Source organism: Pipistrellus kuhlii, unplaced genomic scaffold (genome assembly GCF_014108245.1).
Source record: "Pipistrellus kuhlii isolate mPipKuh1 unplaced genomic scaffold, mPipKuh1.p scaffold_m20_p_8, whole genome shotgun sequence".
Taxonomy (NCBI): Eukaryota; Metazoa; Chordata; class Mammalia; order Chiroptera; family Vespertilionidae; genus Pipistrellus; species Pipistrellus kuhlii.
This window is the reverse complement of record NW_023425584.1, coordinates 4,205,430-4,224,240: the sequence shown is the minus strand read 5'-3', so window position 1 is coordinate 4,224,240 and position 18,811 is coordinate 4,205,430. Positions and strand designations below refer to the sequence as shown.

The 18,811-nt window shown below is 48.6% G+C and overlaps 1 protein-coding gene across 8 annotated transcripts in view; it reads right to left on the bottom strand.

Annotated features, from left to right (window-relative positions):
* FBXW11 (F-box and WD repeat domain containing 11) overlaps positions 1 to 18,811 on the bottom strand; it is a 100,709-nt gene that overhangs the window by 5,842 nt on the left and 76,056 nt on the right. For 7 of the 8 annotated variants that reach the window (XM_036424743.2, XM_036424745.2, XM_036424748.2 and 4 more), the window contains 9 exons: positions 17,688 to 17,874; positions 16,738 to 16,828; positions 10,802 to 10,939; positions 8,112 to 8,230; positions 6,305 to 6,554; positions 3,789 to 3,907; positions 2,405 to 2,515; positions 1,555 to 1,633; positions 433 to 612 (listed from right to left, as the gene is read on the bottom strand). In XM_036424743.2, the coding sequence (XP_036280636.1) occupies positions 451 to 612; positions 1,555 to 1,633; positions 2,405 to 2,515; positions 3,789 to 3,907; positions 6,305 to 6,554; positions 8,112 to 8,230; positions 10,802 to 10,939; positions 16,738 to 16,828; positions 17,688 to 17,874 (1,256 nt within the window). In that variant the 3' untranslated portion in view covers positions 433 to 450. Of the gene's footprint in view, positions 1 to 428; positions 613 to 1,554; positions 1,634 to 2,404; positions 2,516 to 3,788; positions 3,908 to 6,304; positions 6,555 to 8,111; positions 8,231 to 10,801; positions 10,940 to 16,737; positions 16,829 to 17,687; positions 17,875 to 18,811 lie in introns of all 8 variants that reach the window. The other variant, XM_045576292.1, reaches the window with a different exon arrangement.

The window sequence follows — 18,811 nt, the reverse complement described above, 5'->3', positions numbered from 1 at the left end:
AGGCTCTGACAATGGAGGACACAGGGACCGCTCTGGGGACATAAAAATGTTTTTATCTTGACTGTGGAGGCAGCTGCAGAAATGTACACATTTGTAAAGACCTGTCCAGCAGGGCAATCTATTCCACACTCGGTAAGCTTGACTGAAAACCCACGAGGCCGAGTGCAGGTGAAAGGGGCGGGGGAGGGAGACATGCCCCCTGGCATCTGTCGGGGGGAGGGAGACAGACGCAGCGGCTGGCTGTGCCCAGTTTGGGCAGTTTGTCCCGATGGTGTACTGAGTTTTGTCTTTGTTTGCTGGCGCGACTACACGTGTTCACTGGCAGCTCACCTCGGTTCCTGTCGCTGAGAAAGGAACAAGCCACGCCATCCCCCCACCCCCTCCCGCCCCATGCGGGATTCCCCTGCAGCCACGCGAGGGGCGCTCACCTGACGGGCGAAGAGCAGACTGTTATCTGGAGATGTACGTGTATGTTCTGGAGGGAGAGCGGGTCTCGTTCTGGGCACTGGGAGGCACGTTTAAGAAATCCCAAATCAAAATAGTGTCATCGTGAGAGCTGCTGATGATCTGAAATTCATCAAACTGTAGCCGGAACACACGTCCAGAATGTTCCTGCGAAGAGAGCGCCGGGTGAAGAGAGGGAGGCCTCCCGCCCTCAGCCCGCCGGAGGAATGGCACAGGCAGGAGGCGGCTGCACATCCCGCTCCTAAGTCCCCAGCACCCGCGGAGCGAGGCCCTCGCCCTCGGAGCTCACTCTGCTCCCCGTCTCGGCCTTTCCTTTAACTGGACTCCGTCTCAGGCCCTGGCCCAGAAGTGCGTCCGAGAAAATGTGCTGGTGCCGCCCGGGTCTGAGACAGGTCAGGGCGGGAAGCAATAATGTGCAATGCCCGTTCCTGAGACCTGGTGCAAACTGGGACCAAGACTATCTCAAACCACAGCCAACAGCAGAATTGATGATGAAATGTTAGAAGCCTTCCCGTGAAAACCAAGAGGGGGAGAATGGCCCCAACTATAGTTCTGCATGTTCTAGTCGATGCCAGGACTGGAGATTTTATTTAAAAGGGAGAACTATTGAAAATAAGAAAAATATCAGTATTTTCAAGCAACTATCCCTCAAAAAATACAACCAACGCAAGCAGATGATGAGAAATAATGTGCTTGGTAAAGCTGCAAAAATAAGATTAACATATAAAAATAAAAGTGCCCCAATAATTCAAGGCAATAACCCATAGACTGCAGAAGGAGGGGCCTTCCATCAGCACAGCACAGCGATGCTGTCAGAGAGTGTAACACAGCCCAGTGCCCACAGGAGTGCCCACACCCACAGGAGGAGCCAGCCCCCCGTAAAGGAGGAACTGCTCTCACTGCGCAAGCCAGAGCCAAGCTCCCAGGCAGGGCTCACGGTCGCAGCAACGTCAGTCTCCGATGCCGGCCAGCCCAAGTGGACAGGACAGCGCCTCCTCTGAAGACCCGGCCTCCTGGGCTGCGCCAGGCGGCCTCTGTGCAGGCGGCCGCCCCAGCGCCGGAGCCACCCCGTGTCCGCGGGCCACGTACCACCAATGTGCGCAGACACAGCGTGCTTGCCGGGGCTCGCGGGTCCAGAGCAGCTTGCAAGTCCCAAACTTTGATTTTCCTGGAAAGGACAGGGAGATTGCGATGAGCGAACAAGCGAACGTTTTACACACCGTCCAGCATTTCCTGTAAACGGCCCACTAGGAGCGCTAATGGGGCTGCTTCTGGTACTACAGGTTATTTAACCGCCACACGCCCCAGGCTTGGAACGCACAGAGTATTCTTTTTAGGGAGACGAGACAACGTCCCGTTATCTCAGCTCAGTCCCTGCCGGGATCCTCTGTCAGCACAGGCTCACCGGGGCTCCTGGGGCTGAGTGGGGGCTGGGACAGAGTGGGGCTCTCGGGGGCATTCCAAGGCTGCCTTTCTCCCGAGGCAAACGCTCAGAAACAGACGCCTGACCCGCGTGTGAGATCTACAGAAGGCCATCCGGAAAGGCTTACAGTTGCCATTTGCTCATTTAAAAAGCCGTGCCGCTTTTACAAGAGGAGCTGTCCAATTCACCAAAAGGGCGAAAGAAATGGATCCCTGAACCGGGGGGTGGGGGGGAGGTCCCCACGCCGGTTTAAGGACTGAGGCAAACGGAATTCCTGCACAACCTAAGCTGCCCCCAGTTTGCTTACAGTAACGGGGAAAGGCATACGTGTAGGATCCTGGAGGCTCTGCTGCTGGGGGCTTTGGGGCCTGCGTGGCCTCACTGACCAGCGGTGTAGGGACACCTGCCACCCACCAGCACACACAGCCCGCCGGCCCGGGACCCGCACACACAGCCCGAGGGCAGGCCTTTCCCTCGGACGCAGCCACAGCAGAGCACGTCATGGGAAGTACCCACCCATCATAGGCGCCGCTGACAATCCTCTTGTTGTCGAACCGGATGCACCGCACCAGCTCTTCGTGTCCCTCGAGGACTCTCAAACAGGCGCCACACTCGATGTCCCACAGCCTGGAGGAGAGAGCTCTGTGAACCCCGCCCGTGGCCACGGGCCTCACGGGCCTCACGGGCCCCGTGTCTGCCCCCAGGCCTGTCCCTCCTCGGGCATTCTTCATCCCGTCTCACTCCCAGCCCACACCGTGCACACGCGTGCACACTTAGCCACTCGTGTGTTCTTAAGCACTAACTTGGGAGGAAGCCTTACTTTTCATTATATTTCCTTTTACACAGTTTGAAACGTTAAAATCACATGCGTGTTACTGAACAAATAAGAGAATCCCACCCCCCCAGGCACTTCCAGGCCGCAGTCCGCGAGGCCCGGGAGGCGCGCACCAGCATGGTGGTCTCCGTCTCCCGACGCGGCTCAGGGACCCCTATGCCGTTATGTGCTGCATCCTGGGCTGCCCAGGTTCAAGGTCAAAGTGGGAGACCCATGAGCTATATGCAGTGCCTTGGAAATATAAACTTGGTATATAAATATTCACAGTTAGCCTTTTTTTCTGTATATGAATTATACAGCAGTTCTGGAAATAAAATTTGTTTCTATTATCATCGACTTTTCTGCATTATTTGCAAAAAGGAAGCACAGCAATGGAACACACATAAAGCAAGGGTAGCAAGCAAATTCTGTAAGGAACTTCCAGTGAACATTTCAGCACAGCCACCCTCAGCCAATCTCTCCACCAGTCAGAACCCCTCCCTTCTCCCTCCCTTTCTCAAATAATTGAACCCAATCCTTATTTTGCCCAAACATTAGATAATTTGTGTGTATGTATATACACATAAATATACACAGTTAATATAGCATAAACCGGGTCGGGGGACATGACTTGGGTTACTTAAATAGATATAAGATAGAAAGTGTTTAAGGATGGTCAGATTATTAGAAAGCAAGGACACTGCCTGCTGGGAAGAAAAAAGGAAATGAAATAGATGACCAAACAGAAGTAGGTGATTCTACCCTGCAGTCCTGGGAAAGACAGTAAGGTACCTGCCCACCCACGTGTCAGGGAGGGAGGCAGAGCCAGGCTGGATGGAGCATGCTCTGTTCTAAGCATTCTGGTATTAAGTGACCCTGTAGCGCTGTCATAGAGCCCTGTGTGGTGGGGGAATCTTGGAGGATTCAGTACGCAGAGCCAAACAGATGAATGAAAAGTTACCTAAGGCTTTCTTTTCTGAAGCACCCCCAAAGCCTCTACGTTGTTGGAGCGTTGGGAGCGGGAGAGGAGTCAGCACTATGGCAGAATCAGCCCGCCTGCCCTGCTGGCACCGAGCTGCTACCCACCTGATGGTGTTATCTGACGATCCACTGACAACCAGCCGGTCCCTGTACTGCAGACAGGCGATGCCTCGCTTGTGCCCGTTCAGGGTGCGAACAAATTCACAGGTGCTCGTACTCCAGACCTAGAACACATCAGCAATGGAATGAATACAGAAAAGTCCCCTCACAATACCTTTCTCAAAGTCAGAGCTTCTAGGAAAGATCAAAATACTGGATCATGAAATACGTTGGGAGCCTGGGGGAGACTGGACGGAATAAAGCCTTCCTGGATGCTGAGGGATAGAACTGGAATCAATACAAAGGGAGGCGGTGAAGTCTCCGAGCCTTGAGATCGTCACAGAGAACATCTCCTGGAGGTTCATACGCTCAGCTGCCCAGATTGTAGGGTTTATGCCAGCTGACATGTCACAGCCAACACATCTGGGCAAGCTTCACCTTCCACACCTTCCTCTTCCCAGCACAGTTCCTGAACAGCTCCGTTTGTTTCACACTCACTCCTAACATTCCGTGTGTGCAATAAATAATCCCTCTTCTGTGAGACCACAATATGTCACCAGCCACATAAGGAGCCACAGCGAACACAGAGCTGGGTTATTTTACCAGCTGCACTGGTAGTTGAATGGGTTAACTAGCTACCCACGTACAAAGAATGAGGGTGAATCACCTTATTATCAGGGCATAAAAAGAACTATTACAACTAAACAATAGACAAATAATCCAATTTGTTAAATGAACAGAAGATTTAAGTAGATGTTTCTCCAAAGACATAAAAATGGCCAGCAAGTACATAAAAAGATGCTCAACATCATCAGGTATTAGGGGAATGAAAAACAAAATCAACAGAGATACCACCACACGCCCACTAGGGCAGTGGTCAGCAAACCGCGGCTCGAGAGCCACATGCGGCACTTTGGCCCCTTGAGTGTGGCTCTTCCACAAAATACCACGTGTGGGCGTGCATGTCCAGTGCGATTGAAACTTCGTGGCCCATGCGCAGAAGTTGGTTTTTTGGCTTGGGCAAGTCTACTTTGAAGAAGTGGGGCGTTGGTCGCATATGGCTCATGAGCTGTGGTTTGCCGACCACTAGGATAACTGTAATAAAAAAACAGACAATGCTAAGTGTTGACCAGGACATGGAGAATTGATCCAGGCTGCTCTTATGCAGGAGTGGTTAAGGCCCAGGCCCTCTGCACTTCCAGGCACTGGTCTGTGTAACGGTGTGGCTGAGCAGTGAGTGAGTTACCTCATACAAATCCCAGCTGTTCACACAATCTAAGGTATGAAGCACCCTAGTCTGTGATCTGTGATACTAGAATGCTGTTTAGGGCAAGTCATAAAAAGAAGGGTTTTGTTTTGTTTTTAGTCAATTTCAAATATTCATATATTGCTGGTAAGATTGTAAACTGGTGTAGCCATTTTGGAAAACAGTTTGGCAAAACTTATCATCCGGAGAGAATTGAAAATACATGTCTGCACAAATGTTTGAGGCAGCATTATTCATAACAGATAAATGTATAAACAATCAAAATGCCCATCTACTGATGAATGATAAACAAAATGTGGCACATCCACCCAATGACATCTCTTCAGTCATTAGAAGAAATGAATACTGTTACAAGGTACAGTGTCTATGGGTAGACCTTGATAACAATATATTAAGTGAAAGAAGCCAGACACAAAAGGCCCGATATTGGAGAATTCCATTTGGAAGACGAGTCAGACAGGCAATCCGCGGACGGAAAGGAGACCCGGACCTGCCAGGACCAGGGGAAGAGAGGAGGGCTGACTGCTAATGGGTCTGAACGCTTTTGGAAGGGACTGAAATGTCCTGGAACTAGTCAGGGCTACACACACTGTAGATATACCGAAGGCCTCTGAACTGTGTGCTTTACAATTATGAATCCCATGGTATGTGAACTGTTTTAATAACGTTGTTATAAAAACGTAAGAAAGCTAAATTTTTTCAAATTAAATGGATATCGATCCTGTGGGTCACCCTAGTCAACAGCAACTGCTTCTCACATGTCTGCTGTCCACACGCCGCGCTCCCTGAAGACGGGGACATGTTGTTCGGCGTCACGTCTCCAGCAGCCAGCCCAGGGTCTGCGGCAGGACAGGCTTGGCTCTCAAAACCAGGTGACTAGATCCAAGCTCAGCTCTGCACTAGCTAGCTGTGTGGTCTCCGGTGTAGTCTTCCCTCACGGAGCCACATCTGTTCAATGCAGGCGACACCAACTCAACAGTGTGCCAGGAGGGCGCGGTGGTAACGGACAAGCTCCGAGCACATGGGACATGCTCAGTGGGTTAGCTCTTGTCCCCGTATAAAGGCCACTGGCAAAGTGGCTTCAGGAAATGGAGGACTGCTCTCCTGCCAGGCCCCGTGGCCCTTCCCCCTCCCGTCCTGTAACGTAAGGAGCATGCAGAATGGAATGGCTTCAGGGGCTGCTGCGCAATGGAGGAGCATAAGGATCTTGAGAAGTGTCTCCATTCTAAGAGACAGAGGAAGCAGACACACTCACTTTGATGGTTCTGTCCCCAGAGGCAGACACAATGTACTTGTCATCGAAGTCCACCACGTTGACAGCAGCTCGGTGGCCGACCAGGACGCGGCGTAAGGTGATGTCGGTGGCGGAAGCCATGTCCCACACGGCGATGGAGCGGTCCTTGGAGCAGGTCACCATCAGGCCGTTGCTGAAGCGTAAGTGCAGGACGGCCTCGTTGTGGTGGATCAGTGTGTTCAGCACCTCGCCCGTGTTCACGTCCCAGACTCTGGAGAACAGACACACAATGCTCACCGACGGGGACAGCCAGGAGAGAGCGCGGCACCCGTACCCGGACCCGTTCTATGTAGCAGGCTGGGAGTATGGCTTGGCTTGTATTTGGGGATTGGGACCTGACATCTAACTGCTTAAAGGAGCAATTTCTCTGTTTGCTGAGAGTGTTTCAAAAGCAGGCGGCCAAGTGTGGCTCTGCTCAGGTGCAGGGTTATGTAACAGCGGGTGTTTATGGATTGTGCCTGCAGGTTTGTACTGATCGTAAAAAAATGACTCTTCCGGTCAGTGGGCATTGCAGGGAGTCTGGGATGACGGGGAAGGGGCTTGGTGGGTGGAGAGCAGAGGACAGTTAAGGTTCTTTTTGACCTTTGAGAGGCCTGGAGCCTAATGGACTGTAAGCCATGAAGTCTCATCAACCTCACTACCATCTATTCACCCGATGGCTTTAGGGACAGAGCCAGTGTCTCCCAGTTGGTTCACCCTTGAGATATGGGACATTTAGGAGCCCTTTCACATCATAGCTTTTCTGCAGCCACGGCCTCCCGAGAGGTCCGGCGGATGCAGAGCAGAGGAGGGAAAACGGGCCTGGAAGCACCGCCAGGGAAAGGACACGAGGCGCCGGTGACTGCTCCAGGCCCGGGGGTCCGTGGCACATCCTCTGCCAGTCTTAATTCGAAGTTGTTGGGTGAACAGATGGGCGTGGGGCTGCTGAGACGGCATGACTTCCGGTCCACAGGAGCGGTGTGCCCGCCCCTCGGAGGACGCACTTCCCCAGCCACTGCAGCAGCCAGGGCTGTGCCCGTGACCCCAGGCCCTGATGACTCCCCACCTCACCCAGACCACAGCCACTGGGCTCGGGAACGCCCTGTCCCAGTGGTGCAGGAGTGGGTCCCAACAACGTGTCCTTCCTACTCTCCCCACTTCCAGCCAGCAGCCCCCACTTCTCTTCTGGGAGGGAGCACGGCCACTTCCAGCCTCATCGCTCTGCCAGGGGTGGTATCAGAAAACAAGGGCTGCCATTGCTGGAAAGTCTACGCAATGGGAAGAGAGCCGTGAATGCTATAAATTCAAAGTTCAAATTAGCTGTGTGACTCTGAGCAAGCCACTTAACCTCTCCGATCTGTTTCCTTCTACATCTACAAAAAAAGACAGTATGTATCTACTGGAAAGGGTGATGTGAGAATTCAATAGGAAACATCTGGCACTCTCTGTGGCCCTGGGAAGGTTCCGCGGACAGCTCTTGCTGATTCTTTCAGACTCTGTGGGCTGTGTCCGCCACAGCCCACTCGGGGTACCTGCCTCCTCTCTGCTCCGGAGCGTGGCCCGGGGGCTGCCGGCCTGTGGCAGGCAGTGTGCTCTGTAGGGAAGCCTGGTGCCATCTCTGTACCACATGGCGATGGGGAAGAACCTGCTTAGCCAAATGCAGCTACACCCACACCCGCAGTGCTGGGGGATGACAGCACACAACGCACATTGGGGGGGGGGGGGGGCGGCGGCTCTCAGTCTCCTCCTGGGAGTAGTTCACGCTCAGACCGCTGAGCCGCACACTCACCGCACTGTGGAGTCCGAGGAGCCGGTCACAATGACACGTTCGTCATACTGCAGACAGAGGACGGAGCCCGTGTGCCCCGTCAGCACCTTCAAACATTCCAGGCTGGTTTTGTCCCAAATCTATTGAGGTAAGATCAGGTCAGTGTTTCTGTCTCACCTCATTTCTTGAACCATAAAATAAAACAAACCTGTCACAGCAAATACGGGAGCTAACCATCAACAGGTGGGACATGCACGAGGGACAGAGGCGGCACTGAACAACGGCTCTGCATCAGGGGCTGCACGTGAACTAGCAGCAGAGGCATTAACATTGGGGCTAAACCATTCTTTCCGGACAGGGGGCTGGGGAAAGGAGTCTCTGGGCCCAAAGCGTGCGTGGAGGGCCCCACGTCCCCCTCTTCTCACGTGGCTGTGCTTCAAGAGCAGGCCCCAGTCATGAAGACGAGCCCCAGAGCAGTGGCACAGGTAACTAAAAGTTCAGGAGAAAGCCCATTTTCTAGCCAGAGTACAAAGTAAAAAGGACCCCTGTGGGGAGAAGAGATGGGGAAATCCAAAAGAGAAGAGATCTGGAAAGATAGGGCCCTTTAATCCGCCACCCAGAGGGAGCGGGGCACACACAGGACAGACTGCAGAGCGCAGCCAGGCTGTGAGAAGTGAACGGATATCAAACTGCTGCTGAGCCTCAGACCGAGCTCGGGGAGTGTAAGCTCAAGACAGACCCGATGGTGAGTATTAAAGGCTCCGAGAAGCAGAGAAGAGATCCGAATCCTTCCCAACCTTCTACTCCCTCTCTGCGAAGTCACAGCGAAATGGAAGTCCATGTTCTGAAGCTGACTAGATTAACCACCTGCTTACAACGCACCCAGACATTTTTTCCAGAGGCTTAGAACAGGCTGCGAACTCTTTATGATGTAACACCCATACTGTCCAAGCTACGATCCAAAATTAGTATCTTACACACACCAAGAAAAGTGATGGATTTTCAGGGAAAGAGACAATCAACCACACACAACAGGCTGGAGATCACCCAGAGGTCATGGCCAAGACTTCCAAGCAGCTAATGTAACTCTTCTCATGAGGTATACACATAACATGCTCGATATGAATGACAAGAGAGACGCTCTCAGCAAAGAAATAAACTACTTGTGAAGAAAAGATATTTGAAAAGGTAAGAGCCAACAACTTCTGAAATTTGGTGACTGAAAGATATAAATTTACAGATTCAAAAAGCTCAGTGGAAGACTTCTTAGCACGATTCATGAGAGAAAAAATACATAAAACTGGATTTCATCAAAATTAAAATCTACCATTAAGAAAATGGAAAGTTCCTGCTTGTAAGAAAATATTTGCAAAATTTATCTAATAAAGGATTTGCATGCAGTATATGTAAAGAGCTCTCAAAACTCAATATGAAATAAAAAAACCTATTTAAAAGAGAGAAAAGATCTGAACAGAAACTTGACCAATGAATAGATGGATGGTAATCAAGACCGGTAAGTAAGCCATTGGGCAAGTAAAACAAGGCCTACCCACATACCTATGAGAATGGCTCATGTCAAAAAGCAAGACTACCAAGTGCCGACAGGAGGCAGAGCAAAGGAAGCTCCCACTTTGCTGGCTGGAACGTGCAATGGCATTGCTGCTTTGGAACACGGCTTAGCAACTCCTTAGCAAGTAAAACACCACACTTCACATCTGAGTCAGCAATCTTCCTCCTGGGTTTTTACTCAAATGAAGTGAACACTTATGCTCTCACAAACACATGCATGTTTACGGTGACTTTACTCATAATTGTGAGAAACGAGGCACACAAATGTCCTTCACCAGCTAAGTGGATAAGCACACTGTGATAAGCCACAAAATGGAACACTGCCCAGCAACGAAAAGGAGTCAACCATTGCCAAGTGCAGCGACACAGCTGAAACTCCAGTGCACTGTGCTAAGTGTAAGAAGCCATATTTGAAAGGTTACACACTGTGTAGTGCACTTCTAGGCCATTCTTGAAAAGACAACATTGCAGGCACAGAAAAACCAACGGCGGCCAGTGCCAAGGGGAAGAATGGAAGAGTCGAACACAAAGGGGAGGACAGGGAATTTTGGGGGATGGACACTTTTCTGTATCTTGGGCATTGTTGTGGTTACACAATTACTTCTGCTGTCAAAGTTCATACAGCTTTACATCAAAGCAAGTGCATGTTCCTGTATATGTTATACCTAAAAAACCACACCCAACAACCCGCTGCGTTTTCTTAAATGATAAAATAAGCTATAAACAATGTACAATGAAATCTGTCAGATCAGCTGCCAAACATTAAACACAGGAATAATCCAGTTTATCTACTACTGAAAAGCAATCTAAATTGCTCTGTCATGCTTCTGTGTTATCGTCTGAGCCTTCCTCAGAAGTCATAAAAGGTAATGACTGATTTCCAGCAAATTAGCACACCTGCGCCAGCACACAGTCATCAGGAGCCCTGGACTACTGAGGCATGCCCCCCAGGTGCCCTAATACGGAATACAGAACACACATGTGCTTAGAGAAGGGTGGGAAGTGAGAGAACCCAGGGGTCCCGTGTGAGTGCAGGAAAACGCTCTGCCTCTGGCTCTCTGGAATAAATGAAGAGATTGTCACTCTAGTGTCGAACGTGTAACCACAGTTCTACAGGTAACACATACAAAACAGTTGTTCACCTTAATAGAATTGTCACGCAGCCCACTGATAATCTTTTCGTCATCATACTGTAAACAGTAGACACCTTTACTATTTTCAGAACGGCACTGGATCCTCTGCAAGTTGTGTCGTCCACACCGCCAGTTAGATTCTATAGTCTGGGGGAGAAAGGAGGCGACAAGTGAGTTTTTATGAATCAACGATGCTATTAGGCTTCAGACTCTGGCGCCGCTTCCAGAAACGCATACCTCTGCTACCCCATCTCGGTTTGCGTAACTGTCTGTGGATAGGAATCCTGTTCTTTTCCAAGTAAGACATTAGCCCAACAATGTTTTTTCTCCAATGTTCCCTGCCCTTCTGGCAACTGTCACAGGATTTCCAATGAGTTTGGGTTGGATTTAAAAAAAAAAAGAAAAAGGCCTAGACAGAACTCAGAACGTTTCAAGAATGCCATTTGCATCCAAAACATACAAATAAATAGTAACTCACTGGGTTCCTCTCTAATACCGGTTAAAATATTTGGCAGAAGGCACCTAACAATATTAAACAATATTAAGCTTATACTGAGAAATCTGTGGATCCATCCAAAGCATTGTCTTGATCATTGAGAAAAGATATTAAAAACTACTACAAGCCAACTATTATAGAAAAAATTTTGTTGCCCATTTTTAATCTCCCACCAGCCTGAAGCTCCTTTAAAACAAGCTCGGCACATGGCAGTCCTCGGCTCTCATCTTTCACCATTCACGCCACACTTCCCAGCATGCCAGTGTATTCCAGGTACTAGCTGTGCTAGGCCCCAGACGCTAAATGATCAACAGGAAGCGTACTGCTTTCAGAGAGGCACCGCTCCAGTATGTGGGCACACAATATCGGGAACTGGATATACTCCAAACATGTTTATTTGGTTAAATGACCCACGAATTGGCCTTGGAAGGAAATTCTTATTATTTCCCTCTTTTAAACAAGGAAGGAGTTTAATTTGCCTGAGCTCATAAAACTAGTAATGGGATGAGCTGGAAATCACGCCCATCCTTCCTGACTCTAAGTCTATGCTTTTCCCGCTAAGATATGCAGCCCTGGCTGGTCTGGCTCAGAGTGTCAGCCTGCAGACCGAAGGATCGTGGGTTCGATTCCTGGTCATATACATCAGTCGCAGGTTCCCCAGCCCCGGAAGGATTGTGTGCAGGAGGCAACCAATCCTGAGCCGCAGCATCACCTCTAGTGAGTCTGTAAAGTGTCAGACGTAAGAGCACAGGCCCAAACCAGACTAATGTGCACTGCTTCCGCCACTGCTATGGAGGCAGACAACAGTTGTCTGTGTAAGCAATGTTTTAAAAAGGGGTCCAGAATGTAAAGAATTTCTTACCCTGAACTCAGTGCTTGAATCATTTAGAGAAATCGTGTCTTTGCAGATGTGACCGAGCCACCTCAGCACGCTAAGCAGACCAGGAAAACGCTGGCTAGGCGGCAGGTGTACTGGCAACAAGTCTCACTCACGGCCCGTGACTCTCAGCAGGGGTGACCGTGCTCAGGCTACACCCATGGGTGCAGAGCTCCATACGAACCCAGTGTTCCAGAGATCTACCTCTGCCTCTCCGTCTCTGTGTCTCTCCGTCTCTGTGTCTCTCTCTCACACACATAGACATATACCAGGTGTTATTTTAAAAATCCATATAGCTGTTCTTAGTTCAAAATATACGCAACTATTTTTAAAATATGATTGAAACAATAAGTAGCTTTGTTGCTCTACATTTCAATGAATGAAAAGGCACATTTTCCATCACATGGGAGTTTTGGGGGAAAATGTTTTAAAGAGGGAGTGGGGGCCCGGCCAGCATGGCTCCGTGATTGAGTGTTGACCTATGAACCAGGAGATCACGGTTCGATTCCTGGTCAAAGGCACATGCCCGGGTTGTGGGCTCGATCCCCAGTAGGGGCCTGCAGGAGGCAGCTGATGCATGATTCTCTCTCCTCATTGATGTTTCCCTCTCTCTCTTTCCCTTCCTCTCTGAAATCAATTAAAAAAAATTTTTTTTTTAGAAGAGGGACCGGGAGGCTCCCAAAACCAAAAAGAGTTTCCTGCCTGTTATGGTCTCCCTTCACTCTACAATGTTTTCTAAAACCGGTGACTTGATTATAATCTTTGCACCTAAAGCCGCACAACAGAGAGGAGCTGGGGGAGGCTGTGCGGTCAGCCTTCGCCTGGACAGACAGCACAGGCCACAGGAGGGCTGGGCCACGTGCTCTCTCTCCGACCCCAGACAGGAGGCAGACGCCAGGCCTCCCAAAAGCTCCCGTTCGAAGCCGAATGTGAGTCAGAAAATGCTCTGCTGCTCAGTGCCTAGAAAGAGCCCTGTTTTCAAGTCCACACATCTGAATTTTTAGGGAAAAGGTCTGCCAAGTAATTCTTGATGGATCATTTTAGGAAGCCCCACTTAGAGCTGTTTCCAAAATTATTAGGCTTCTTAATCCCCAAACAAGTGTTTGTTCCCAAATGCCAGGAAAGCGACACGAAAGCAGCCCGGGGAGTGTGGCTGCCCTGATTCTAACTCCGCGGCCCAGGCCCAGGCCACCCACGGCAGCCAGCAGCACATCCTGCTGACGGTGCTGCCCTAAGCACCGCCTGCCACCTTATTTGACAACCTCAACCCTTACTAGAATGCTTACGAGCCAGGTCTTTTTAGAAAAACTAGACCCTCAGAAACAGACGGCAGCCACTGTGGTAGAAATACCCAGGTCAATTAGCAGCCCTGGCAAGTGGCTTGGCTGTCTGAGCTGCAGCCTGCTCCTCTGTAAAAAGGCGAGAATAGCACCCATTTCCTCCAAACTGCTGAGAGCATCAAACGAGAGGGCACAAGCAGGGTTCGCCATGGTGCCTACAAATGGCAGAGCGACCCTCTCCCTCGTCTGTTGCACAGGGCACGGGCCCAGAGGAGTAGTCTCTGACCCAAAAAATCTCCCCACCCAACTGCCAGGACTGGTGGTCCCAATCTGGCTGCTAGTTAACCCTGATCAACCCGAGCCCCGCCCAGCCACACCAGGAAGGGGCTCCAATGTGATTCCATGCCTCCGTCCCGCAGCGGCCACGCAGGACACACGTGTGCGCCTCTCCATGACACAGATACCTGCCGTGTCGCTCGGACACCGTGCGGTGTGGCTACTGTGGAGGAGCATTTCGTGTTTCTGAGAACTTGTAAAATCCCCTTACCCTGTGCAAATTTTCAAAATACTGGGAAAGTAGCCATGATACACAGAGTATACAGCGGCATTTAAATTGGCAATAGAGTGAAAACAGATGTCTGAGTGCGGAGGGATAACATTATTTTTAGAAGCCTAAACACAACTGGGTGGGTGGGCAGGTTTCAGCATTCTCTGGTCAGGACATTGTTAATATCAAGTCTGCAAACCACAAAAAAGCTCCCCACTTTCCCTGAATAAAATGCGGTTTATTAAAAGGTGCGACACGACACACCATCATTGCACCAGAGGCCGTTCCAAGGAGAGCATTCACAGGCCTTCATCCAGCCTCTGCTGAGAGGCAGGAGACAGAACCCAGGGCAGGACACCAGACTGGGACGACTACAAGGCCGACCAGCCCTGTCCTCCTCGTGCCCTCTTCCAAGGACAGTCAAGGGCACGGGCACTCACACAACGGGAGGAAGACCAGTTCACCCTGCAGTCTGGAGGGAGGTAACAACATACATCTTTCTCCTTCGCTTCCTGAGTTTTCCAGTTGGAAATGACAACACTAAGCCCACCTCTCCTGCGTAACTAGGCAGCAAGTTCTAAAATTTCTCTTAGTCTCAGTTTCCCCTTATTACAGATGGGGATATGTACCTTGTAGAAATTAAATGCAATAACTTATGTAAGTCACACTGCATAGTTCACAGTTCACGGTAAGGGCTCAATCAAAAAAGGTACGTGTTACTATTATATTCTGCTTATGGGGGTTTCATAGCAACCATGTGGGCGAGAGCCAAGCCGGGGAGTCTCTCATATTTGATCCATGGATCACAGACAAAACTCTGCCTGTGTGTCCATTAAACAGAATTAAACATGCTCCCAAAAGGGAGGTCAAGAACTCCATTTTGATGGGGCTAGTACAGGAGGTTGTATGAAATGCAGAATAAATGGTTGATCGCAGCTACTCACTACTTTCAGGTATTGTCCACTGTTAAATACCTAACAAAGGATCTAGCACAAGTATTATTTTTATTATTATAACTATTAGTGAATATACCAGTATAAAACATTGTCCCTTACACTAAGAGAACTAGCCCACAAAAATCTGGAGGAGACCCTTGTGGCCAACCAGTGGATTTTTCCAAACCACACTTTAAGAACCACTGGGCAGACCACCATGATGGAGGTTTTGTGTCAAATAGGGTTTTCCCCCATAGCTCTATTTTCCCTCACATCTGCCTCCTCTACTAACTTAAAATGTTATTTCAGCCGAAGGAAATGGATATGCTAGGTGGTGTCACATACTGTCATGCCACAGAATATTAAGTTCATACTGTCAATTACAATAGCGCTCATGGGGGGTAAATAAAACAATCCAGGTCACCAAATCTTCAACCTGGTCACAGTTCTTCCAAAATCCCTACTTTTCCATGATTGACCTTAAACACCATGCTTCTCATAATGAAGGATTTACTAAATTATTCAAGGAAATCTAGAGCTACTTGGTAAAGAATAATTGGGAGGGAGCAAAAGGTAATATAGCTCCCAAGATGTTTGAAAAAGCAACACCTTAGCGAAAGCATCTAAGGGTAAGAGACAGCCCCTCTCCCTTGAACACACACCAACCTAAGATTCAAGTTGACACCGTCTTCAGCTACTAACACTGTGGGGGCAATTTGTTCTAAGTTCTGCCAATGGATCAATTAATTCCTAAACACTGTGATTGTCCAGCAGCACTTTGAAATTATTTAAGCCTCCCTGAAAGGTTACTTTATAGCTCATTTTAGGGAGAATACTCAAGACAAGGGTTGGTGCTTTAAATAATGACATTCCAGTACATCCAGATTTACCATTAATTGAATGATTCCATCAGTTCACATCTGCCTCAAAAAGGGGGTGGGGGGCCTTCAGAAAAGCACATGTTTCTCCATTAATGAATTTTGGCACAATAACTTTTATGTCTATCACCTGGGGGGGAGGATTACTTCACGTTTGGGAAACCGAGTGCAAGTTTATGGGTGATACAGCTCTGCCCAGAGAAGGCTAAAGCTTTCTGCCAAGGAGGAAACAGCGAAGTAACCAGGACCTGCCAAGAACACATGGGAAAGAGTTAATGAGAAATGCCTGTGCGTGTCTTTCCTGGTTCAAGGAAAAGGGCTAAATAATAAAACTGAACCAATTAGGACACGTGAACAGTATCAAACGCCTCCAGTGGTGCTCGTCAAGTTTACAGAGTTTTACTGGTCTGGTGACGCCCCCTCACCTCCAAAGGGTCCGGCAGCACAATCTGCTCTATAAAACTCACTTCATTGTTGCTCACCATCATATTTTGAGTCCTTTTTATGAAAAAATATGGGAAATTTATGGAGGAAACAGAGACTGAGCCCTCTCTAGTTCTCAAGATGTGGCTCAAAAATATAAAACCACTTGCCTGAAAATCTGAGCCTTGAGTTTTGAAAATTTTAACAAATTCGAATGAAAAATTGACTTTGGATTGTGGTTCTAATGATGGCAGCCCTGTAGAAGCGTTTCAGGGCTAAGAAAAGTCAGATCTTTTCTATAAGAAGACGTGACATATTCAGAAGAAAGCTATAGATTCTACATTGAGTGTGACACATTTGCTCTAAGAGTTCAACTAAAAAAATAAATAAAAAAATTTAAAAAAAACTACTTGGTTCCATGGTTTTAGATCAACAGAACACTAAGACAACATAAAAGGCTGAGAACAAGACACAGAGAGCCCATACAGAGAGATAAATCATAAAGTTACCTCTATGTCCTGGATAATCTTTGGGTATAATGACCTATAAAATGAATTGGGAGGGCCATCTGTGGGTCTGTTTTTAAACAGGTACTGATCCCTGGCAAATAAAAACAAACAGATGTTACATTTTTGCACATAAGAGGGTGAATTTTATTTAAACAAGGTGCTTACAAAGATGTTGTATCATTCCAGTCTTCTGACATGCATTGAGCTTTCACAGTTCAAAAGCAGGATTTCTGAGTCCGAATGTGTCCAACACAAGTTTACTTCAATTTACAGCCCTCTAACATGATCCTGCACTTCTGGTTCCCAATACCCAACGCACAATAATCTAACCTCTCATTCTACAGTTTAGCAAGAGGAGTGCTAATGGCGCTCTGTGACAATCCTAACTGGGTCCACATCAAACTTCCTCCCATAGAGAAAGCGCAGCCTTGGCCCTCGCTCACACCACCGCCACCCGCCCTGCATCTGTGGCTCCTTCTCTGTGCTCACTAGCCAGGCTCCCGATGGGTACTAGGCAACACAGCTGTGTCTCAGTTCCTGAGTTTCCTCTAAGAAAAAAAAAAGAACCGCCTGCTGTGCTTCCATTATCTTCCATCTGGAACAATAACCAACAGCAAGATGGCATCATTCGATTTTCTCCTATTTTCTTTTTTCTTATCTATCTCTTGGCAATGGTATTATCACTTAAGAAAAATGTGAAAGGAAAAGCATTCATACAAGCTTTGAAAACACAAATCACTCAAACAGTACAAACTTCCTAACATTAATAAATACAAAGAAAATGTACATCTCAGAAGGAAGAATTCTAACAGCTTTAACTCCCCTACCCAACCCCTGACCACTCATCTTTAAAACGGGCCAAAGCGTTTGGCAAGTGTAACTGCTTTCTTTGTCATCAAAGGGAGCCCAGGTCCCAGCACCTTTCCCCGGGATCAGCACCCAGTACTCACCACCCTCTCCTCTCGGAGAGCCCCTTCCACAGAGGGTCGGTGCGCACCATCCGCTCAATCAGCTTCTTCCACAGCATCCCCTCGGAGATCACGCGCTGCCATTCTTTGCAGACCAGCTCTGCCGCACACAGAGACCTGGCGTCCAGGTAGGAAAGAATGTTTTCTGCTATGTGATCTAGGCCTTGCTCTACAAAACAGAAAAGGCAATGAAGAGATGGGAAGGGAAATGGAAATGGCCCATCCTTCTGTAGGATGAGAGGAATAAAGAAACTCTGGGCCAGGCCACACGCTTGAGTAGCATCAGGAGTTCTGCAGATACACCTGTGCACATTAACATGCACACTCCTTTTTGGTTCTGACTTTTTTAAGATAAAGCAATCCAGGACAACAGTTACTAGGTGTAAAAGCTGGACCTGGACAATTCTCTCTGTCAGGTAATATGACAAAATACTTGGACGTGCGTAACTGAAATTTTAGTCACTATGGGATGATGAGTCCCCAGACTTCACAGAGGAGGCACAGAGAGGTCAAGCACTCAAGGTTTCACAGCCACAGAGAAGAGCCAAGACTGGAACTCCGAGCTCTTTCTCCAAAGCTTGTGTTCTTGCCCCTCTGATTTATTCTCTTGTACCTACCATCCTATTAACTCACAATTTGTGTTGATCCCTTGGAGCTAAGGAGACAAAAAGGTAAAATGCTGACAGCTTAAGAAGCTAAAAGTCGGTTGAACTTAGATGTTTTTTTGTCAATAATTTCTTCATCTCCTTCTGGTGGAGGTAAAATTCTCAAAAGAGCCACATGTCCACAAATTCTAGAATCTTAAGAGGTTTATCCTATACAATGCAAGGGTCCTCTTAAAGGCAACCAAGAAGAGCGGGTGTTCCCCACCAGATCTGCATGCCAGCGAATGTAGTAAGTGTTTACCTCAAGTTGGCGGGCAACCATGTTAAATGGGTCAGAACCAAGGACAGCACCCAGAAGTCTACCTATTTCCATCCCTGCTGTCCTTGACCCAGTTGTTAAACTCTCACAAGGTACCCACACTGAGTCACTAGAACCTCCTGGATGTACTACTGTCTAGTCCACATCTCTCTATTTAGTCTTCAGGGATATTGGAGAAATTC